This window comes from Eretmochelys imbricata, chromosome 1 (assembly GCF_965152235.1).
Source record: "Eretmochelys imbricata isolate rEreImb1 chromosome 1, rEreImb1.hap1, whole genome shotgun sequence".
NCBI classification, from domain to species: Eukaryota; Metazoa; Chordata; order Testudines; family Cheloniidae; genus Eretmochelys; species Eretmochelys imbricata.
Genome location: NC_135572.1, coordinates 122607375 through 122633074, shown reverse-complemented (window position 1 = coordinate 122633074; position 25700 = coordinate 122607375). Strand labels below are relative to the sequence as shown.

General features: G+C 40.4%; 1 protein-coding gene across 1 annotated transcript in view; it reads left to right on the top strand.

The window, feature by feature from the left end:
• Positions 1-11013: 11013 nt before the first annotated feature.
• Positions 11014-25700, top strand: part of GABRB3 (gamma-aminobutyric acid type A receptor subunit beta3) — a 149829-nt gene continuing 135142 nt past the window's right edge. The window contains exons 1-3 of the mRNA XM_077807120.1: positions 11014-11093; positions 11671-11762; positions 11949-12016. Coding sequence (XP_077663246.1) covers positions 11014-11093; positions 11671-11762; positions 11949-12016 — 240 coding nt within the window. The remainder of the gene's footprint in view (positions 11094-11670; positions 11763-11948; positions 12017-25700) is intronic.

Genomic DNA, 25700 nt, shown 5'->3' with positions numbered 1-25700 from the left:
TGTATACTAACAAACATGCTTTCAGGCAGCCAGGTATCTCTTGGGACCCAGCCTGGTCTCAGCTGGTCTCTGAGGGTATATCTGCACTGCACGGTTAAACTAGGCTCCTATCACTGTCCTCCCCTACTTTCCCCCCCCTGCCCTCCCCCCCCCCCCGCTGCCAATCCACACATAAAACCCTCTGAACAGGGTTTGCTTTTAAATCTGGGTAGCTTACTCACCTAGGGTTGTGGGTTAGAGCTCGAGGTCCAGGCTAACTCAGGTTGAAGCCTGCCCACTCAGCTGTGAGGATGAAAGCTAAATCACTTGAGAGCTGACAGACATTCAATGCCTTCTTACAATTGCCCCTGAAGGGCAGAGAAGGTTCTCCCACAATTGACACAATTGATTGGAGCACCTCAGCACAAAGATCCATGGGATACATCCCCCAACACACATGGATGCAGGCAGAAACAGTGAGGACACAGTAACTCAGGTATGACTTTGCTGTGGGGGATACTCACACCCTGGCTAGGCTAACCTAGGTGAGCAGTCTCAGGTGTCAATCATCTGGTTTAACTCTGCAATGTAGACATGGTGTACGTCTGCACTAGAGCTGGAAAGTATAATTTCTAGCTTGAGTAGACATACCCACACTAACTGATCAAGTTAACACAGTAAAAATAGAAGAGTAGCTGCAGTAGCATGGGCAGCAGGAGAGGGTATTTTCCCAGAATATGTACCATGGGTCTTAGATGGATCCTACTCAAGTTGGCTAGCCCCTCCTACCATTTGAGTTGCTGCAACTACACTTCTATTTTTAGCATGCTAGCTTGGTCAGAGATCTCATGGGTATTTTACCTGAGCTGGAAATTACATCTCCAGCTCCAGTCTAGATGTACCTGTGTAACCTGAGAGTCTGTCTCCTGTTTCCCTAAGAAAACTGGTTTGTTTGTTTTTGTTTTTGAGCTGCCACCCTCCTTGTGCTTGTCTGGGCCCCCAGATATGACATCTTCCTTCTTCCTCTGGCTGTTTCTTCCAGGTTGGCCAGAGCAGTGGCTCTCAACCTTTCCAGACCACTGTACCCCTTTCAGGAGTCTGATTTGTCTTGCGTACCCCCAAGTTTCACTTCACTTAAAAAAATACTACTTACTTACAAAATCAGACATAAAAATACAAAAGTATCCCATCACACTATTACTGAAAAATTGCGTAAGTTCTGGTTTTTACCTTATAATTATAAAATAAATCAATTGTAATAAAAATATTGTACTTATATTTCAGTGTATAGTATATAGAGCAGTATAAACAAGTCATTGTCTGTATGAAATTTTAGTTTGTACTGACTTTGTTAATGTTTTTTATGTAGCCTGTTGTAAAACTAAGCAAACATCTAAATGAGTTGATCTACCCCTTGGAAGACCTCTGCATGCCCCCAGGGGTACATGTACCCGGGTTGAGAACCACTGGGACAGAGCGTCCAGCCAAGCCATCTATAAAAATGCAACTGGTTCCTGCATTGTTTGGGTAGTAAGACCCAATTCAGCCTTAACGGCATATAATCACCCGTGATTACCTGTGGGTATGAAAACTGTGTGATCCCTTCTGTTAGACTTAAACACATAGCACATAAATTACACTTTGGGATACAAATCAATAACTATTGCAGAGCACCTCCAACATTTATCACACCATTCTCAAAAACTATCTTGGTTAAACTTCTGTTTTTATACTAGTAATATCAGCAATGTCAACAATGCTCTGGAAACACTGCCTGGGCCTGCTCTTCCTCCCACTGAAATCAATGGAAGTTTGTAACTGACTTCAAGATTTGGTTCTTGGCTAGTTCCTTCTGTCATGCCAGCAAAAGAACCTAAGAGAATATGGCTTTGTTTTGAATATGCCACAAGATCAATAACTATTGTTTTGTTTTTAATTTCTTGGCAACAGATTTATAGATACATAATTTAAAACATGTTTACACTATTTCCTGCAGATTGAAACAATCTTCTCATGGCAAAGATTGGACAAGACAACTAACAGATATATTTTTTTCCATATCTAGATTCTATAACAAAGGTGTGAAGATCCTGTAGGCCTAAAACTCTGTTTTATTTAGATTATGAATATATAATATATAAATAAATCACATTTACTTTCTCTTTCTCTAGGAATGCAGTTGAAGAGAACAAAAAATTGTATGCAATTTATGACACAAGGTAAGTAATGAACAATAACTTCTAATTGACATTATGTTCTTTAAATGGAGCATTGACCCTTTTAAAATGTTAATAATCTTTATGAACACATACTTAGAAAGCCACTTACTCTGAGCCACATAATGATCTTTAAATTAAAGTAACAAATATTTCAGATCCTCATATATATATATACACACACTCACACCTAACAATAATTTCACTTTTAAAATATAATTATATATTTATGTGGCCAAACTCATCCTAAGTATATTTCTTGATGCAGTGGATGTATATATCCTAGGTGTACATATACTAATTTCAATAGTTACATCAAGGAAGAATTTGGCACACTATCCTGATATTTGGCAGCCAGGTTCTTTCTCCTGTCACTCTTGCACAGAGTGCACCAAAAACACTGTCAGCATTCTTAGTATGAAAGGGAAGATCTGTCCAGCACTGCCAAAGGGATATATCTCGGTCAGGTGAGAGTGGGGGTGAGGGTGTGTCTTTATTCCTGAAGCTCAAGAGAAGGGCTCAACAGCACTTTGACAGGCACCAACAGGGAGTGCGTCTGGGCAGGGTGAGAGTGTGGACACAGTCTCCTCATAGACATCTTTCCACATTCTTCAGACACTGAAGGTATTGCTTACCACCTAGTTCCTCGTGTTCCACTGCCTGTTAAAGCCATACTTTTGCGTAAGTAAGAAACTGTGTACAGGAGAGCAAAAAGGCTTAAAGCCATCTGTCATTTTATTTTTCTGTTATTGTGCATTACCACCTTCATAACTCTTCTTAGTCTTAGCAAGTCAGGATTGATGCCAAGTCATTGCAGGTTTTTGGTTGTTTTGTTTTGTGTTGAGTCTTATTGTTTTGTCATTGCTCAGGACAAAACTGAAAAGGACATTTGGCAAAAAAAATCAGCACAAGCTTATGTCTCTTTGTTTGTTTGTTTGTTTCAGCTAGTCCTTATCCGGAGGCTACTACTGTATTAAAGTTAGATTTACTAGTAATCAACTTGACCTTTTCTTCAGATATATGTGACATTAAATATCAACAATCAAATAACAAGCCCTTTCCTATTTTACTCTGGCTTGTGCAATGTATAGCACAATGGAGCTGCAGCCTTGACCAGGACCTCTACTGTTACAGTATAAATAATAACATAAAGATTAGCTAACTTACAAATCATATGAATAAATAGTATTCATAATACTATTTGATAAATATGAAAATACAGATACATCTGATATACCCTTATACTCTGTGCTGATATATATTCTGGAACAGAATGTAACTACTAACATTTAAATTTATTTTTATAATCTTTTGTTAAATATATTAGGGTTATTAGTGAAGGAATTTAGATAGGAACTCTTGACAGTCTCCATGGTAAATAGATCTTTCATCAACTGCCAACTCAGAAACTCCACTTTGTTTGTTTGTTCCAGACCTAAATTGTGCTTTCCCCAAGAGAGTCATTAAGAATATTATTTCTAAGGCACTTCAGGCTTCTCTAATGTATAAATGTTACTTGAGTGCATAAATATTAATCTTTATTATGAAAAATCAGGGTTATAAAGAGCCCTGACCATTTTCACCTATGCCAAATTGTCAATATATTTTTATTTTGATGGGTCTGATTCATATTCTGCATAATTCAGAACTTTTGCCATATAAGAAATTGTGGTCAAGCTATAAGAATACTATTTTAAGTCTATTCAAGTAAAGCAAATTTCAGTCAAGTTTTCCTGAAGTTGTGGAAATAATGGTCTTAGTTTTTTAACTGAACAATAAACAATAATTCAGAACAGTTTGGGTCAAACATCACATTAAGGACCAGAGTATGTACCCATTACTCACATTAATTAAAACCTCACCTGCATGTAGCCCCACTAAAATGATAAAATCCATAGTATGTCAAAACCTTCAACATAACTGTTTTAGTAAAATTAGATGAAAAACAAGTTATGCAACTAAAACAAATGGATTCATGCAACACCATTCACTACTTGCTATTTTGAAATCTGTAGCACTATATGCAGGGAAGGTATCACTCAACATGTGCAAGAATGGCACAATGTGCTCCTAAATATGCACACTAGGTACACATGAGATTATTCTCCTAAAGTAGTATGTCCAGCAATCATGATTCATCATCTGAATAGATGTGAAGGCAGTGTGCATGGTTGTCAGACAAAGTTCAGAGCATTCCTTATGCCCTGACCCCAGATGCACATTCTACAGACTTTTGCCCTCACTCTAAAGCTCTGCCAACACAAGGGACTTTTAGGGGAGAGGAAGGAAGAGGGGGGAAGTGAACAGTGTCTTCTTTCTGCATGCAATTTCATGATTTTAATCAAAATCTTTTTGGACAATATTTTTCAGTTTTTGGACAAAGTCAAGATTTTCCATGAGGGGAAAAAAAACGTTTTCCAATGAGCTGTATTAATTACATCTTCTCAGCAGGTTAAACCAGCAGGATATTAAAAATGCTTCAAGGCAGAGCAAACAGGCAGTAGCATACTTCCCATTTTAGTACAATTAATATCCCTAATTTCACAAAAGATACTGCTTCAGTTCTAGCAGTGATTCTCCCTTTCCCCCTTTGTCTGCCTTTAATTTGGGTTTCTGAACCCTTTGAGTTTACATTCTTCTCCTTAGGCACATTGTATCTTCACCAAAGTCAGCCACAAGAAGCCAAAGAAGGGGAAAATTAAGAGAAGATGCTCTGTCAGGTAGTTCTGAGCCCAATACAGAGACTGAGACATATCCATTTTGCCAGATCCAACTTGTCTGCCCAAGAGTCCCGCGACTGCCAGTGCTGTCTTACAAGGAGTGGTTGAGTCCCTCTTCCTTGATTTTCAAGCCAGCATTTCTGCTGCAGCCTTGGTGATTGATACCTTGCAGAGAATGCATGAGTTGCTTGCAAGCAGACCTCCTTAATGCATTGATTGGCTCCTAGAACAGTGATCTTCCTGTCGGTGCCTCCTATTCTGTCTCTCCAGAAGTGTTAAGGTGGATGTTCTTGGCTACAGGGAGGAAAGCTGGAATTCTCCTCAAGATTTTGGATGCCTCCTCATCCCACTTCCACTTCTTTCAACAAGTCCCAGCACCCAAAAAAGATTCTTAGCATCTGAAGCGCCACCCCCCTCTTCAGACAATGGTTTCCACCATAGTATCAGAGGACTACTTCCAGAGAACTACTTCACGTCTATAGGCTTGGTAGGCACATGCTTCTATATACCTAATCATCAGCTGCACAGATACAACCTTAACTTTTCATACCATATCTTCCATACAAGAGGTCCAACTACTCACATATAGCCTATCCATTTTCCCTAGGAATAACTGTAGCAGACCTCTGGAAGAGAGGAATACAAGCTTTTCTGGTCTTGGACAATTTTTTAATCAGAAGCAGATCAGCTGCACAGAGAGTGACCCAAGAGTCCAGGAAGCTAAAGTGTTTCATCAGAATGAGCAGCTGCACCACAAATTTTCATTATAAATGGTTCCACTTATATGACTTGATCCTGAGCATGCGGGACTGCTGGTAGGGATGAGAATGGAGTTCATTCTCTACACCTGGGGTTCTCAACCTTTCCAGACTACTAGACCCCTTTCAGGAGTCTGAAGCCTGAGCCCCACTGCCCAGGGCTGAAGCATGTAACTCAGGTTTGCAGGGCCCTCGTGGCATGTGGCCAGGGGCGATTGCCCTACTTGCCACCCCTTAACATGGGCCCTGCCCTTACGATCCCCCTGGTTGAGTACCACAGCTCTACACATATTCCATTCTGGTTCTTCTGCTAAGTCTGCCAATTAGTGACTGTTGTCATAGTGCCTCTTTGTATTGTGGACAACCGTCCACTAAGAACAGGAGACCACTTTCTCTTTTCCATTGAACATCTTTCATGTCATAATCATAGAATCATAGACTTTAAGGTCAGAAGAGACCATTATGATCGTCTAGTCTGACCTCCTGCACAAAGCAGGCCATGGAATCTCACCTACCAACTCCTGTAACAAACCCCTAACTTATGTCTGAGCTATTCAAGTCTTCAAATTGTGGTTTAAAGACTTCAAGGTGCAGAGAATCCTTTAGCAAGTGACCCATGCCCGACGCTGCAGAGGAAGGCGAAAAACCCCCAGGGCCTCTGCCAATCTGCCCTGGGGGAAAATTCCTTCCCGACCCCAAATATGGTGATCAGCTAAACCCTGAGCATGTGGGCAAGACTCACCAGCCAGACACCCAGGAAAGAATTCTCCATAGTAACTCAGATCCCACCCCACCTAACATTCCATCACATGCCATTGGGCATATCTACCCAATGAAGATCAATTAATTGCCAGAATTAGGCTATCCCATCATATCATCTCCTCCATAAATTTATCAAGCTTTGTCTTTAAGCCAAAAATGTCTTTTGCCCCCACTGCTTCCCTTGGAAGGCTGTTCCAGAACTTCACTCCTCTGATGGTTAGAAACCTTCATCTAATTTCAAGTCTAAACTTCCTGATGGCCAGTTTATATCCATATGTTCTTGTGTCCACATTGGGACTGAGCTTAAATAATTCTTCTCCCTCCATGGTATTTATCCCTCTGACATATTTATAGATAGCAATCATATCTCCTCTCAGCCTTCTTTTAGTTAGGCTAAACAAGCCAAGCTCATTGAGTATCCTTTCATAAGACAGCTTTTCCATTCCTCGGATCATCCTAGTAGCCCTTCTCTGTACCTGTTCCAGTTTGAATTCATCCTTCTTAAACATAGGAGACCAGAACTGCACACAATATTACAGATGAGGTCTCACCAGTGCCTTGTATAACGGTACTAACACCTTCTTATCTCTACTGGAAATACCTCACCTGATGCATTGCAAGACCGCATTAGCTTTTTTCACGGCCATATCACTTTGGCGGCTCATAGTCATCCTGTGATCAGCCAGTACTCCGAGGTCCTTCTCCTCCTCTGTTACTTCCAAGTAATGCGTCCCCAGATTATAACAGAAATTCTTGTTATTAATCCTAAATGCATGACCTTGCACTTTTCACTATTAAATTCATTCTATTACTATTACTCCAGTTTACAAGGTCATCCAGATCTTCCTGTATGATATCCAGGATCTTCTCTGTATTGGCAATACCTCCCAGCTTTGTGTCATCCACAGACTTTATTAGCACATTCCCGCTTTTTGTGCTTTGGTCAGTAATAAAAAGATTAAATAAGATTGGTCCCAAAACCGATCCCTGAGGAACTCCATTAGTAACCTCCTTCCAGTCTGACTGTTCACCTTTCAGTGTGACCCGCTGTAGTCTCCCCTTTAACCAGTTCCTTATCCACCTTTCAGTTTTCATATTGAACCCCATCTTTTCCAATTTACCTAATAATTCTCCATGTGGAACCGTATCAAATGCCTTACTGAAATCAAGGTAAATTAGATCCACTGCATTCCCTTTGTCTAAAAAAATCTGTTATCTTCTCAAAGAAGGAGATTAGGTTGGTTTGACATGATCTACCTTTTGTAAAGCCATGTTGTATTTTGTCCCAGTTACCATTGACCTCAATGTCCTTAACTACTTTCTCCTTCAAAATTTTTTCCAAGACCTTGCATCCTACAGATGTCAAACTAACAGGCCTATAATTACCCGGATCACTTTTTTTCCCTTTCTTAAAAATAGGAACTATGTTAGCAATTCTCTAATCATACGGTACAACCTCTGAATTTACAGATTCATTAAAAATTCTTGCTAATGGGCTTGCAATTTCATGTGCCAGTTCCTTTAATATTCTTGGATAAAGATTATCCAGGACCCCCAATTTAAGTTGTTCAAGTTTGGCTTCTACCTCGGATGTGGTAATATCTACCTCCATATCCTCATTCCCATTTGTTGTCCTACCATTATCCCTACGCTTCTCATTAGCCTCGTTAAAGACTGAGGCAAAGTATTTGTTTAGATATTGGGCCATGCCTAGATTATCCTTAACCTCCACTCCATCCTCAGTGATAAGCAGTCCCACTTCTTCTTTCTTTGTTTTCTTCTTATTTATATGGCTATAGAACCTTTTACTATTGTTTTTAATTCCCTTTGCAAGGTCCAACTCTACATGGCTTTTGGCCTTTCTCACTTTATTCCTACATGTTCTGACCTCAGTAAGGTAGCTTTCCTTGCTGATCTCTCGCATCTTCCACTCCCTGTATGCTTTCTGCTTTTTCTTAATCACCTCTCTGAGATGCTTGCTCATCCAGCTTGGTCTACAACTCCTGCCTATGAATTTTTTCCCCTTTCTTGGGATGCAGGCTTCTGATAGTTTCTGCTACTTTGACTTGAAGTAATTCCAGGCCTCCTCCACCTTTAGATCCACAAGTTTTTCAGTCCAATCCACTTCCCTAACTGATTTCCTTAATTTTTTAAAGTTACCCTTTTTGAAATCAAAAACCCTAGTCACAGATCTATTTTTGTTTATCCTTCCATTTAGTTTGAACTGAATTAGCTCATGATCACAGGAACCAAGGTTGTCCCGTACAATCATTTCTTCTATGAGGTCCTCACTGCTCACTGCATCTAAAATGGCATCCTCTCTTGTCAGTTCAGCAACTACTTGGTGAAGGAATCCATCAGCTATCACATCCAGGAAAATCTGAGCCCTATTATTATTATTAGCACTTGTCCTCCAGTCTATATCTGAGAAGTTAAAGTCTCCCAGGATCACAGAATTCCCATTAGTATTTACTTCGTTAAAAACATTAAAGAGGTCTCTATCCATATCCAAATTGGATCCCAGCAGCCTATAGCACACCCCGACCACTATCCCAGGGCAGGCTCTAGTAGCTATCTTCCCCAATGTGATTTTTGCCCGGACAGACTTTCAGTTATTACTTAGATGAAAACAAGGTCCAGGAGAGCAAATGCTTCATATCCCATTTCCAATTCCCTGGCCTAGGGACTCCCAGTTGGACTATCTTTTAAACTTATCAACAAATAAATGGACATGGTTAATCTGAGAGGTCAGATAAGAGGAAGAGTATTTTAATTTAAGTAATAAAATGTGACAGACTCTACAGGAGTATTGATTCAGTCACACCTCAGATGCATTTCAAATGCACCTAAACAGGGCATTAATCAGATGTACTGAATCCTCTAAAGAATATTATTTCAATTATAAAATAGACAATCTATTTAAGAAAAGTTCTCAATGTTTTAAATGTATTATGCAATATTCTATTTTACACAAGATGTATTCTTTCAGCATTCTCTAATCTTTTCTTTCTTCTTTTAGGTTTCTTAGTAACTCTCCCCAACTTGCATGTTCCCTTTGCAGACACAGGTTCACTATGGCCAACCCCAAGCATTCTAAAATCACATCAGGCCTTAAAATCATGAGGATCATTCTCTCTGTGTTTTGTTTTTGGAGCCCAGGGGATATGCTGAAGGGTTGAGACAGCTAGAGGCTTGATTTCCCCCCCCAGAGATGCTGAGCACTCACAACTTTAATTGAAGTCAGTGGGAGCTACAGTTGCTCAGAAGCTGTGAAAAACAGGCCCAAGATATCTCAAATTGTGTATTCAAAATGACTGGACCCTCTTGAAAATTGGTTCTGTAGCCACTTCCACAAAGGTTCTCTGCCCACTCAGGGCCTGCCATTCTCAGGCACTTGTACTGAACTTCTAAATCTCGCCTAACCCCCTTGGTTGGGTTAACGGCCTCATCACACCTCTGCCAATCCCTGCGCACACCCGCCCACAGGTGCATTAGTGGAGTGGGACTGGGGAGGGAGCGGCATTCCACACCCAGTCCTGCTCATGGGTACCAGTGAGCGGAAGAAACTGGTTGCATGGGCTGCAATCATTTCTCAGCCCTGTGTGTTTGCACCCAGGAAAGTGCAGCGCCCGCTTGGCCCGGGTCAGGGGTGGACTAGTGGAGGGAGCTGTGGCCAAGAGTGGAGGCACTGGCTGAGCTTGGTCCAGGGCGGTGCGCGAGCGGAGGGCACAGGGCATTGTGACCGTGAGGCGCACTCACTGAGCCCGGCCCAGGGGTGCGGAGGCGGAGGGCGCTGCGCGGTGGAAGCTGCGCTCACCTCTCAGCCCCTGCTCGTAGGTGCACCGCTGCCCGCGCGGAAGCGGCTCGCCCCCAGCGCTGCTCCCGCCTGCGCGGGCCAAGGGCGCTGCGCGCACGGGCCGCCTCCGGGGCTCAGCCTGTCCCGGGTGCACTGAGCATTTTGCCCCCACCCCCCGGCTCAGCCCGCCGGCCTTTGGAGCCCGAGTGCGCGCTGGCCGGCGGGGCGGGGCTACCCCCCGGGGCAGTGGCGGGAGCAACCCCGGGGCGCCTGTGGCGCCTGCCCCGCTGCCGGGCCGGGCTGAGGCGGCTGCCCCGGCTGGTTCCTGGGAGCGCGGGGCCGGGGCGGCTGCCGCTGGGGGGTGTCCCAGCCGGGCGCCGGCTCTCGGGCTCCCCACGTGGCACCGCCGCCAGCCCCGCAGAGCTTCGCTCCCCGCCGGGAGGAGCCGGGGCAGCCGCCGCTCGCCCCGCGCCCCGGCACAGCCCGCTCCCCCCGCCCGCCCAGACCGAGGAGCCCTCCCCTCCCCGGGCGGAGGGAGAAGGGGCGGGCGGGAGGCGGGGAGGGGGAGCCAGGCAGCCGGGCTCCGGCGGAGGGGGTTGGGGGTTCCTCCGGGGCTCGGCGCAGCCCGGCGCCGGGGTCTCTGCAACCCGGCGTGCGGGAGGCTGCTGGGGCCGGGGTGGGGGGTGGGGGACTGTCGCCTTCGCCTCCGCCTCTTCCTCAGCGGGCGGCTCTCGGGTCGCGGCGGCGGCTGCTGCTGCGGGGAGGGAGCCCGGAGCGGAGGGATGTGGGGCTTTGGGGGAGGCAGGATCTTCGGGATCTTCTCCGCTCCCGTCCTGGTGGCCGTGGTCTGCTGCGCCCAGAGGTAGGGGCTGCTCCGAGCCAGCGCGCCCGGCGGCCGCGGCTGGGTTAAAGGGCTGCGTTTCGGAAGGAAAACAAGCTGATCCCCTGTTTTCTGCTTCTCTCCCCTCGGCTTCCCCCCTGCTTGTCTCTCTGCGCTCCCCCTCCTCTGCTCTCCCCCTCTCCTATCCTATCCCCCATCCCTCCTCTGCTCTTCCCCTCTCCGATCCCTCCTCTGCTCTTCCCCTCTCCGATCCCCCATCCCTCCTGTGCTCTACCCTCTCCGATCCCTCCTCTGCTCTTCCCCTCTCCGATCCCCCATCCCTCCTCTGCTCTACCCTCTCCGATCCCTCCTCTGCTCTTCCCCTCTCCGATCCCCCATCCCTCCTCTGCTCTCCCCTCTCCTATTCTATCCTCCATCCCTCCTCTGCTCTTCCCCTTTCCGATCCCCCATCCCTCTTCTGCTCTCCCCTCTCCGACCCCCCTATTCCTCCTCTCCTATCTCCCACTGTCTCTCCCCTATCCTACCCCCCTTCTTTTTCTCTTTATCTTCTTTACCCCCATCGTTCGCCTCCCGACCCCGCTGCCCATCTATCCCACAGCGTGAACGATCCGGGGAACATGTCCTTCGTGAAAGAAACTGTGGATAAATTGTTGAAAGGCTACGACATTCGCCTCCGGCCGGATTTTGGAGGTGAGTTGCCCTGTTCAGACGGAGCTGCGGTGTCTGGCTCTTTCCCGTGTCTCTGTGTGTGAGTCTGTGTTCAGCTAGTCTCTGTGTGGACGGGAAAGTGTTTCCTGTTAGGGGCAAAACGTGTTGCCAGCACCTCTGTGGGTGAGAAGTGATGGGTAGGGGCTAATGGCTTCTCCTCCTCTCCAGGGCCTCCTGTGTGCGTGGGGATGAACATAGACATTGCCAGTATCGACATGGTTTCCGAAGTCAACATGGTGAGTCCCCAGCTGGTGTCTTCTGTATGCAAACGGCTTGGGGCTGGTGGTTGTGTTGTTGTGTTTGTTTTTCCTGGTTTTGCAGCTGTGTAGGGTGTGGTTGGTCCCCAGAGAGAAGGGACCGAAGTGTATTCGTTGGTGCTGTGGTAGGAGCTCCTAGCTCTGGCTGTTGGAGGGACCAATCCAGTGGTCCAAGGCTCAATGAGTAGCTGAGCACTTGTAACCAGACGCTGCCCTTAAATCAATCCACCTGGCGGAAGCGTTTGCTAGTGCTTCTAGTACTCATTTAAGAGCTGGATGCTGCCGGGGGCATTTTTGTAGGCGGTGATATGTCACAGGTGAACGTTAGATACAGCAGGATCGAGCTGGAAACTTGATGTCCCTGGAAAACGTTATCTTTGCCGCTGGAACGTGCTTCATGTTGATTTGGGAAACTATAACACGTTGGCCAGCAGCGTCTAACATGCCTCAAATGTGCCAAAGGGCAAGTCATTCTCTGATATAAGGGGTTGGTTTTGGTTCCTGGTAGCAGCTACAGTTGCGTACTGAACCACCTTGAAATGAATACAGCTCCACGCTAAGGAGCTGTCCTAGGTGCTGTAAGTGACTCTTTGTTCCCCAAACTCTTCTGCTGCTGACTGTGCTAAAAATGGTACCTGAAACAGGATTTTAAGCTGTCCAAATCATGCTCAGGTGAAAGTATACATCTCGTGTTGTCTGTCCCTACTGCAGAGTGTTTACTGAATTGCTCAGATGGACTGAAAACAGTATGGAACAAAAATAGCATTTGTTTGCTGAAAATGTCAGTCCATAGCTGGTAAACCAACTGCATTTTACTTCCTGTAATTTCATTTAAATCTGTCTGTTAACATCATGATCAACTTTTTTTGTTAATGGGGCCTACGTCAGTCTCTTGCTTTAAAAGATGCATTTGATTTTAATTTTTTTACTTAATGTGAAAGCTTTAGAGGCTGCTGGAAGCAAAGGAAAATGCAGATTAGACACTGAATTGCAGATGAAAATATAAATGTAAAAGCCATGTTTATCAGGGTTATCAATTCTAGCTATAGTAAAGATAGTGTTGAAATATTTTGATTATATGCCAAAAATGCTACATTTATCAAAGGGCAACTTTTAAAATATTTCAAATGAAGTGACAACATATATCCAAGCATTTGGAAGATAAAAAACATTATTTAAATTTAAATCTGTCTCATAAATGTTAAATACCAATAGTAATTTTACTAGTTAACATAACATTAACCCTTTTCCTCATAAAAATGTTCCCTACCACTATTAAACACACAGGTTTAGGCTGCTCAGTTGTGATTCAGGAGCAATCCATCTGACATTCAGGCAAAAAAGTAGTAAAAAATAGAGAAATCAAAGGAACAGTTGATCAAGTAACATATAAAAACTATTTTACAGTTGGAAGAAATAATAATGGAGTTTTTATATGCTTTACCTTTTTAAACCTTTAGTTTTGTTGAACAGGAGGAAAAATAATAGTTTTTAACCAGATCTCAGGTGGTAAACCAGGATTAGAGAAAGTTATGAGTACTCACATGTTAGAGTGTTTGGTTTTTTGGAAAGCTTTCAAACCTCTCCCCAACTTCTGTTCTTTCTAGAAGAATCAACTCTGAAGAGCTAATGAAGAGCTAAACTGTGTCATGATATAAGTTATTCTTAAATATCTAAAACAGCACTATACCATAAGTACTGTATTTCAGCCTCTCAAACTATTTTTTTTGGGGGGGAGTCTATCTGATTCATTAAAGCAAAAGAATGTGCAAAGTATTCCATGGTTCCTTTAAAAAGGCAGCATTGTCTAATAGATGATCATGGGACTAGAGGGCAGGAATCTTTGAGTCCTAATTCCAAATCTGACACTTACAGTACAGTCTTGAGCATGTCAATCATCCTCCCAATATCTCAGTTTCTCTCATCTACAAAATCAGGATAGCAATATTAACTGTTTCCACAGGTCTTTTCATTACATTTATGGCATTTTTGGTTCCCCAAACTTTTGAAAGCTGAACCTCTCTCCCTTCCCCTTTTCAGGAAATTGAAATCAATCACTCACCCTCAGAAACCCAACCATGTGGTGTTGAAGGTTTACACATCTTGATTTATACATTTTCACACCTTCATGGGTAATCCTGTGTGCCTTTCCCTATCCCCTTGCGCTTTGAGAAATGCCAGTGTGGATCTTCTTAGTATACCTCCTCTCTTTCATGCTTCTTACATGAACAATGTTATAGTTAATAATGTTCACATTTAAAGTGTAATTGGCATCTGAGTTTGCACCCATTGAGATGAGTGGGGCAGTTCATACCCCATAGCCTTTATTTCAGGCTTTCTACAAACTCTAGTAGATGGCTCTGCATCAGTTACATGCCATATTTTCAAGGTTTTCTCCACAATAAGAACAGCTAGACGCTTGGTGTTTTTTTAAAAAAATAAAATGGAAGATGAATCTTGTGAGAATTATTGAGAGATCTGTCTGCACCTCTCTGGCTAGTCTGTTGGCTGCACTCCACGATTTGGAAACTCTGCATTATGGAGTAAATTAATATTTGTACAGCATTTTGTATATGTAAAATGCTACATAAAATATAAAGTATCATAGAGAGATAAAGAATGCAGCGTGTATTTCTTTAGGCATGAAAGACTCTTGGTGCTAAATTCTGACTTAGTCTACCCAGCTGCACAGTGTTGTAAGGGACAATAGTTACCAATCACCCTCACCTTATGCCACTACACAGGCTAATCAGAACTTGGGTTGCGGTAAAGCTACCTACTTCTACCCTTAATCCTCAAGACAGGTAATTGAAGGTGGGAGTGCTCACCCCTTCTGACACAGTAGCCTGCACAGGTGAGCTGGGATGATAAATATTTTTCTAATTTTCTGCTGGTCAGCAAGTTACTACCTACTCTCCCCTAGTCTCCAGAGGTCAGAGGAAACAGGTAAAGAATTGATTTCTATACTGTTTTGTTCATAGGGCATGTGACAAAGCTCCAACCTAGCACTTATTCGATACTCATCCATGGTTAACAGGTGTTATTTATTCAGAACTCCATAATAAAATACTAACAGGCTAAGATTCTCATAACAGCAATACATAGTGATTCTAAAAATAATATTTTGCTACAAGCACGGTATTCATTTCTTTTTGAAAAAATTGGCAGAAAACTCTTCTAGATCTAGTTGGTGGATAATTTATTGCAACTTGAATTTTTGAAGGAAAAAAGACAACCAGAGTCTTCATTTACAGCTTGGTTCAAACAGTGGAGGTAGGTGTTTTTTCTTTACCTGTTTCAGGTGACTCTGGACTAGTTTGGAATAGACCCTTAGCTATATTGAGAGGGTAGAGACAGAAAAGAGAGGTTATTTTGCTCACTAAATTATAATTTTTGAGTTAGTAATTTTCAAAAATATAGGAAACATTTAGTTTGAAGAACTGAGCCAATCTGTTGAACTTTCATGCTGGCTATCAAATTTTAATCTTTGACAAATACTGTTTCATTTAATTCCAGACAGCTACTACTAGTTTTAATGTTTAACCTCATTAACTATTAAAAAAATCTTGCAGGCATTACTCTTTATAAAATGTGATAACATTGACATGAATTTCTTTAATTTAAACTTTTGCTATCACCTTTTTTATAGTTAGCCTGTTAAAATTCATCTGTACATTAAAGATAAAATAACCAGAGGATTTTCTGCATATAAATAAAAAATTACTACAGTGATATTATTATACTGCCGTGTAGGCAACAACTAATGGGTCTTTCGGTGATATGATGGGAACTCTTTGAAACTAAAATGATAGTTTGTATTGTTTTCTTTCCTGAGTCTTCAGCAAACTGCAGATTCCAACACAAAAATCATCCTATATAAATCTTTAGGTTTCAGAGTAGCAGCCATGTTAGTCTGTATCCGCAAAAAGAAAAGGAGTACTTGTGGCACCTTAGAGACTAACAAATTTATTTGAGCATAAGTTTTCGTGAGCTACAGCTCACTTCATCCAGTGCTTCCGATGAAGTGAGCTGTAGCTCATGAAAGCTTATGCTCAAATAAATTTGTTAGTCTCTAAGGTGCCACAAGTACCCCTTTTCTTTTTATAAATCTTTAGTTACTGTAAATTACAAATACTAAGTTTTAATTAACTTTGTAACATATTGGGGTTTGGAACTTCTTTCAAGGGCAATTCTGCTGACAACTCTTAAAAATCCTTTAGTTCTATGTGACTTAACTGCCTGTTTTTTTAACATGGAAAATGGAGGGAAATGGCATTGGGCCCCCATTATTTCTGTCTCTTCTTCCTGAACTGAACTCCCTGCCTTTGACCCCCATCCTTATCACCACCTCTCTCATTTCAATAAAATTAAATCAAAATCAACATAATCCAGTAGGCATAGTTAGCTATACATTCATTCTGCTGCTTATGAGACTACTGTACTCATGAAATTAGTCTTACATAAAATCAGACCATAAAACTTTGTTGTTTCCAAAAAGGATGTAATCTCTTCTATATTAATGCTGTAATCATTATTTTTATATTTGTTTAATTGTAAAACTGAAAGTCAGCGAACAGACTTCACTGAATTCCTATTGACTTTCATAGCAGTTTTAAATTCTCCTGATAAACTACAGTTAGTTGCTATTGTAAGGTCATCTAACTTTATTATTTTCTAAGGAGAAGTATTGTCTACATTACATCCGGGGGTGGTGAATAAACAATGTTTTTTAAATGTACTACTACTGTTTCCTCATGCTATGTGTCATAATAAGCAGCTCCCTTGTAAATATTGTCTTTCTTTACAATTTAAAATTTATATCAGCCATTAAATTATTACTAGCTTAATGTGCATCTTGTAATAAGATTCACATTAAGTTGGAAAAATTGGGTTGGCTAGAGTAAATGATACAATTGGATAAATATTATTTAATATAAACAAAAATAAAGGTCTTTTAGCTAGAGAGAAAATCTATATGATTGGAATTCACAACTTTCTGACTAATTTAAAAGGATAGTAGATTGCTATCAGCCAAGTGGCAACTGAAAAGTATGTATGTTGCAGCTATAAGGACAAAAGGAGTTAAAATATAGTTTTCCATTATTATGTCAATTATCTGAATTGTAGGGACCCAGGTATGGAACCCTTGCTTATGTTATTCAAAACTCACAGGAATAGTCTGATTGGTTTCAATGGAAAAATGTGTGTAAGTATTGCCAATGCGAGCCCAGTTATGTTCAGAAACATTCCTTAGATCTGATTCAACTCCCATTGAAATCAGTGGGAGTCTCTGCACTGACTTCAGTGGGTATTGGACTTTGGCCCCTTAGGATATGGGAAGGCAGTACTTCTGTGTGCTGGACCCTAAACTTCTCTCTCCTTCAGCTAACAATCTTTGAAAATGCTAGCACTCTGACAGATAAATTGTCCGTAAAATGCTATAAATGGTGACGATTCATAAAGAGTTGCAAACTCTTTACACTTTACAGTTTTTCCCAATCCTTAGATGATAGGAGTAGGGATATCCAGGAATGAGTGATATTTGTACTATGTAGATCCTTACTCATGATGGTGAGAACTTATTCGAATAAGTAGTTCCAGTGAAGTATATGTCTCTAATTATACAAGAACTCAGTAATTTGAGAAGAATATCACAGCTGAGTCCAAGGAATTTTGGAAAATAGTAGCACCAAAGGATGAGATCAGTTAGTAAGACTCCTTTTCCCAACAAATATTATTTTGAATCAGGATTTGATTATCTAAAAAAATTAAATTTCAGCTGTGTCACATGTAATCCCTTAGTGTTTATAATAGTATAATAGAAGTGTGTTTTGGAGTGTTGGGGGGAGAAGGATTTAGTAATATTTGATAAACAGAAGGTGTTTTAGTCTATCCAGAACAAACCTTTTTTTTATCCAAATATGACAGCTAGTCCAAAAAATATAGCTAGGAGAGGAATCAATTCAAAAGGAGAGTTCATTTAATATTTGTAAATGAATTTCACACTTCTGTATACTTACATAGATTGCAGGAAAAAAAACGTAAGTGTAAGCATGCATAGCTCATTATTATAAATGTGATTGAACCAATAATTTTAGCAAAATAATTTGTTCTCTCAGCAGTTAGGAACCAGTTACAGGTTGCTTTGTTAATGTAACCTGCAATACAAATTTATTATTGTGTGAAGGGGAAAAGGAAACTGAAACAGCTGTGCTGGGGGCTCTGCATTTATGTTGGGTAATTGACAGTTCCTTAGCAGTTAATGACTTTTTTTTCTTTATATTCATCTGAATGTTGACTTTTCATTAGTGTATGTGAAAAGTCTTTAGTGGAGTACTAAATTGTCTTTTTTATTGCATTATCACTTAATTCATTTACATTGTAAGAAAATAAATTGAAGATGCAAAAGAACGTAAGGCCTAGGATATGGGACTTTTTGCATATATCATTATGAATTTAAACAAGTTACATGTAACACGTTTGGGATACAGCTAGCTCAGGTTCACTTCTGGCCTTTGCAATTCTAGCATTTTGTCTACTATTCCTCTAGCACCAGTGAAGCTCCAGTAGTGGAAACACTCTTGTGGGTCAGGCATAGGAGATTTTTACCACCGAGAGTAGAGAATTAGACTCAGGCTAGGGAGTTATGTTGCATGGGAATTGGGTGTGCACTTTCAACTCCCCTGTTTTTCTCCCCCACCTCCTCCACAGCAATGTAGTAACTCTTAGCTGAGGAGTCTTATTTATTTTTTAGGCTACCATTATGCCATGGATTCACCATTCCCTAGAAAGCCACATATATATTCCTTTATACCCTACAAATATAGAGTACATAAATAATATAACTGTGATGTTTATCTTAGGGCTCTGTATAGGTAGATGTTATCTTGTAGAAACTTATGAACACGAGTGGCTTTGCTGGTGTGAGTAGTCCCATTGACTGTAAGCTACTTGTATGGGAAAAGTGTATGCAGGACTTACAAAATAGATATTGGGCCTCATTCCGCTGTTGGAAGAGCCTGAGTGTTCAGGCACCAAAATCTGTGGATCATTCTTTTTCCATGCTGGTCTTGAGACATCTTCTGGACTCAAAGGATATCCATATTGGTTCTCACTTACTTCTACCCTGCCACCTGGCTTTCATATTGCCCCTTGACAGCATGGAGATGGCAGGATACAGAGTTTCACAGTATTACAGGGATACTACGTCATTTACTGCACACTACTTAGATTAACTTGTTCCTTGGTGGAGAGAGAGATTCAGACCCATAGTCTTCCCCTGCTTCTTTCTCACTTATGGAGGCCTTCTAAGTGGTGGAGGGGAAGGGGAATCATACCATAGAGCTAACTTTCTCCTCTTCGTAACTCCCATGCTCCAAACCTGCAATCTTTCATTCCTCTCTTCTTTCAGAGTACCGATAGCTTGGAATGCAGTACAAATAGAGATGAATCAAAAACCAGGAGCTGGAGAAATCATAAGAGAGCAATGAGTTGCAGAGGAGAGGAGTAGTAGCTGAATCTGAATGGAAGCAGAAGGTGTCTGTCTTTGGGCACTAGGGGCTCTATGTGTGCATGCGATTTCAGAGGTCATGCATGGACATGCCAGAGAAGTGTGTGTGTGGGGTGGGGAGGTGGGAGATGGTGGGGGTGGGCATTTGTGGAAGTATGTGGGTAAATAAAGGACATGTGTTAGGGTCAGGAAATGAATTGTAAGGAAATACGTCAGTTACTGGTTCTATCCTCTTTTTCCAAAGAAATGGCATTCCTTGTACTTTGTCAAAAAACTGATTGGACCAGCCTGATACAGGATAGCTACTTAAAAATGCTGAGTATCTATCTTCAAGATTTTTATGAGCTCATTTAAAATGAAGAACAGGAAAAAAATCATCATAATAAAGGGATGGTCAATAAATTAGAAAATGCATTTGAGAGTTGATCAACTGACCTTTACAGTGGAACCTCATGTATTATTAACCTGACAATAAAGCTTTGAATCAAAAGTTAAAGTTGCCGGAGAACAGGCAGTGGAGCTGGCTATAAAACAAACACTTTAACATTTTTCCTGGCATACCCATTTGTGTGGTATTAGTATTTGCCTTTTGATTTGCATGCTGAAATTGGAAATCAAGAGATTACTCGATGCAACCTCCTTATCCATTAGCAAGATGTTTTCCTTATCTTTACATTAAAAAAAATCACTTTCAACCTCTAATGAGATCTCTTGCATTTAGTCTTCCTACATCAGTAACCTAGCCAAAACCCTGATGAGGATGTCCTTTTCCTTCCATTAGTCACATCTAAAAGGCTCATTTATAATCCTGCCTTGTTTTCTTCTAACTTCAACTTAAGATAAAAAAGTATGTCATTTTAATAATGTGCTTCATATAGTCTGCTTTGTCTTCCAAATGTTTTCACTGAAAAATTGTTGCTCTACTCAGGGAACCGTTCCTTTTAATTTGACCATTGATGCTAGCTGAGCAGAACTCTTTTAAGATAGAAAGTAGTTGTCTAAATGATTAACCATTTATAACTATCTCTCTCCAAAAGTTCCTGAATGGATTTTTTTTAATAGCTCAAGAAAGGGATTGAATCTCTTGTGTTCAATGAAGTGTACAGTTGTAATTTTACCCTCTGTTCCCTTTCTCCTATCCACCTTTACTGGCCTTTGAAGTAGGAGACCAAATTTCTCATTGTATTTATTCCTCTAGTCATTTTCCTCAAGTGGGCCTGTGACAGAGTCAGAGTAGCCTAGGGCTGGCTCACCACTCTGTGCACTTTGTAAGTGTTCCTGCATGGGCCAAATTGGGAGATAATTGATTAAGACTGGGTGATTAACCAGTTAACAAGAGATTCAGCGCCTCAGCTGAGCTCTGTTAAATGGGAGACAGGGAGGGAAAGGAGGTCTGTCTCTCCCTAAGGTGTTAAAAGTACCAATGGTACACACATGCAGCAAATGTTTGTAAAGGGAAAATGAGATGCAGTAAATGTGAGGAAGAGCGTGCCTAAGAAAATTATATAGAAAGGATGGCGATCAAGTGTAGTAACTGTGGTGGATATCACAGTCCAACATATTGAGGGTGTATTGCGGCAAGACAAGCTAAAGAGATACAAAAGACAAAATTGTTGAGATATCTTATGCAATAGCGTTAAGAAGACTCTCAAAATATCAGGCAGAGAAGGAAGAGAAGATCAGCACAGGAAAAGGGGACTGCAGAACACAGGAAAGAATATGATAAACACCAGAGACTGAATAGGCGATGATATACTGATAGTGAAAAAAGAAGGGTTTATTGCATTTATGATAGAAGTGATAAATTGCAGATAACAAACAGGGAAAAATCAGAAAAAATGAAAGTTATAGGAAGGGCAGCAGAAAAATACTTGTGTGTTATCAATCTGTCAATGGACTGTATTTATGTGATTTTTGAAAGAGGCTAATAGTGAAACATAACTAGTATGGGGATCACAATCTTTTGTTGGAATGTGTACAGTTTAATAGCAGATGGTCAAGAGCTAAAAGAAAATATCCTGGAAATGAAAACTAAACCAGATATCATATGTATCCTGGTTAAAAAGCTTGATTTTAAAATCCCAGGGTATATCGCCTCTAGTCAAGACCAAAAACTAGCAAGAGGAGGAGGCATTTGTACTTTCATTAGGGAAAGATTAAACTAAATAGCAGTAGAGAATGAAGAAGTAAGTCAGGAGTATAAAACTTCTGAGATCCCAGTGCAGAAGAGAAATATTCCTTTAAGGATTTATAATATCTATAAGTTGTGGGAAATCAGAAAACTCAGAATTACAAGAAATAATGAAGAATGGTAAAAGACCATATATTATATGTGGTGACTTAAATAGTCATAATAAATTGTGGGGAAGTAAGACAACTGATAAAAATGGTGCAAGCTTAGAAAAGTTCATTCAAAAAAATCTAGTAGTTTTAAATGATGGAATCCCAACTAGATTTAATGCAGCAAATGGTAGTTTCTCTAGCATGGTCCTGGGAATTATAATGGGAGACATTGTATGTAGATACAGATGGGAAATATATAAAGAAGAAGGAATGGGTAGTGATCATTTCCCTATACTTATTACATTGCCCTGAAAAATAAAGTTGAAATGATTGATGATTACCTGTTCTGCTCATTCCCCCTGGGGCACCTGGCATTGGCCATTGTCAGAAGACAGGATACTGAGCTAGATGGACCTCCAGTCTGACAAAATATGGCCTTCTTATGAAAATTACCCACATGGAATTATAAGAAAACTAACTGGGATATGTACAGCTACAAAAAATGTATTAAATTTATGAATGATCCTTGTGTGAGTGATGACATAGGTAATTCCAATGACAATGTAATAAAGGGATTAATTGCATCAGCCACTATAGCCATATCTAAGATATTGAAGTATCTCAAAACTGAAAAATCATTTTCATGGTGGAATGAGGAGTGCAAAATAGCAGTTAAAGAAAGGAACAAAGTCTGTACAAAAGCAAAAAATACAATAAATAATGAAGATCTAATGAAGTACAAAAGTAATAAGGCAATAACACAAAGAATTTAAAAAAAAATCAAAGAAAGAGTTGGAGGAAGAACTGTGAGTGGATAAACAAAGATACAAAGACATCTGAAATATACAGGCAAATTAGAAGAATGACGGGAATTCAGACCAAGAGTAATCACATCCAAGGTCTAAAAGGGACTGACAAAATAGTTAGAAGTTCTGATAATGACAGAACAGAAGTTTTAGCAGAAACTTTCTGATTGATGAGTTATGGTGAAACTCAAGGTGCAGTTTTCCACCAGAATAAAATATCTGATGTGAAATTACTTTGGAAAGGTCATATAGACTATGGCAAAGGTAATGTACGGGAAGGATTAACCTGCACAAAAATCTTGCTGGGACTGCTAGCGGGGGGCAGGAGATAAGAATACGTTGCAGATGGTATACAAAACCTTAATCAGATTAGTTATTGGCTATGGCTGGAAGATTTTGGGACAGCATCATAAAACATTAGATTTCATACAAGCCCAGGCACTATGAAATGTGTGTGTGTGATATATATTACAACACCTATATGCACTACAGCGAACTTCTCGTGAAGTGCCAGTTACATTATGAATTAAACTACTGGACCTAACTTTATGGGCCCAAGGTAATGGAAATTGGAACGTTGAAAGTACTAGACAAATATATGAGGACTCTTGGGAATTTGATAAGCAAACTATATAGCACATGATGTTAGCACTCCACATCCCATTTGAGTTAAAGTGTGGATGCAGAAGTTGAAAGACTAGGAAGAGCTAAACAAAGCCAAAACTTTGCTGTGGAAATTTAGTGATGGATGGAAAGTCTCATAGAATCATAGAACTGGAAGGGACCTCGAGAGATCATCTAGTCCAGTCGCCTGCACTTAAGGCAGGACTAAGTATTATCGAGACCATCCCTGACAGGTGTTTGTCCAACCTGCTCTTAAAAATCCCCAGTGATGGAGATTCCACCACCTCCCTAGGCAGTTTATTCTAGTGCTTAACCACTCTGACAGTTAGGAAGTTTTTCCTAATTTCCAACCTAAACCTCCCTTGCTGCAATTTGTCCAATTTACAGTGTCCAACTGTGGATTTAGATTTATCTTATAAACTGAAGTGTAAAAAGAGACAGTTGGTATTAAAAGTTAAGTATATAGATGAAAAATTGAGACAGTTTTGTCAAATATATACAGTTGAGTGAAAAAAATAATCAGGAAGAAAAGGGGCAGCATATTATATACCAAAACTTAGAATTAGTACATCCAACATAATGTGATTTTGTAGCTGTCATGACAGCCAAACTAGTAGCATAATGCTAGCATTAAATGGGATTTTGGTTGTATGTTCAACAGTGGAGGTCATTTTTTTTTTTTTTGGACTCAGTCTCACCTTTTATGGCAATGAAAAAGGGTATCTCTGTATTTGGAAGTGATTTAATCAATGAAATTATATTTCTAATAGTACAGATGGAGATACATGTTGCATTAGTTTGGATCTCAGTACATATTGGGATAATGGAATGAAATGGTAAACAAAGCAGCTAAAAATGCGTTAAGAAAAGAAGGGATTGACACATAAATTCACCCTTGAGTAAACAGGAATTTAAAAGCCTAGTACAGAAAGCTAAAAGAGGAAAGGCAAAAACTTTGGATTAATGAAAAAAAAGAAGAAAATTTTTTTTTTTTTAAATTGTGCCCTAGAGTTGAGGGATAGTAACATACTTCAGGGCCTAAAAAGGAAATAAAGGAAGTGATTTTGTTTAGAGTACTAACTGGCCACTATGGCTTAAACAAAAATCTTTTTTAGAATAAATAGACACAAAGGTGAACTGTGCACTCTGTAAAGTGTAAGAAACAATTGATTATCTTTTATTGGTATGTAAGGACTTTTATAAAGAAAGGGAAAAGCTTTCTGAGGAATTCAAATGTCTTAGGGTAACAACAGTTTCAGGGAAATCAGGTGTTATTAGAAATGTTCGATTATATGAAAGACACAGGACAGAGCGAGACAATATAAACTGCTAAGTATTTAGGAGTTATAGTTGGTGGCAACTATAGACTTTTCACTCAAATCTGCTTCACTACTAAAAAACAAAACGAAAGAAAAGAAAGAAAGAAGTGGATTGGAAGGAAGGGCAAAAGAAGCTCAGGATCTCAGAGAGATGAGACATCTCACCTCCCCCGTGCCTAAGTTGCAAGATGAAGCTTGGGAAAAGCTATGGAGCTGGGACATGAAACTGCAAAATATGGTGTAAATAAAATATACTGTTGTGAACCTATGTAAGAGTGGGTGAGGACTGCTTGCAAAGAGAAATCCAGGATGAGGGAGTGTGCCCTGTGACAGGGCCATCTAAAAGAAATAAATTAATTAAATTTACTCTTCTGATGGTAGTTGTGGAGAAGACAGAAAAAAGCACTGATGACTTAAACTAAGCAGAAATGCAGGCTTCTGTTTATGGACACCAAATTAGCTTGTTATTCTGAGATCTACAACTTTTTCATGCATAAAGTGTTAATAGAAAAGTCCTAATTTTTTTTTTGCAAGACTGTATTAATGGAAACTACTAGTTGATCACAGAGAGAATTTAAAAAGCATCTTCTGTATTGTATTATGTGTCATTGAATTCCATGTGTCTGAACAAGCACTGTTGGGTTACTATGACCGCCTTTGCAATAATATAACCAAAGAGGACCTGAAATAAAATGATATGGTAAATAATATAGTTAACGGACAATCACATCTGGGGAATTAATTAAAACATAGCAATAATACAGTAACAGTGTTGAAAATTTAGAAGATGGATATAGCTAATTGCTTCTAGAGAACATAAAATGAAATTGTTTATCTTTCAAAGATGAGTGAAATCTTTATACATAATGAAATAATAGGTGTGAACAATGGATGAGATGTGATGCTGATGAAGGCAATCAAAGGAGAAATGTGTCTGGGTTACTTTCAGTCTGACATTGAATTGCATCTATCATTACTATATTTTGTCCTAGCCACTCTAAGCTGTGTGTGCGCACAGAGATCCTAAACCCCGCGCACACGGTGAAACACTGCATGCACAAAAATTTGCACAGAAGCACAACAATTTGCACAGAAGAAATTTTTTGTGCACACAGCCTGTC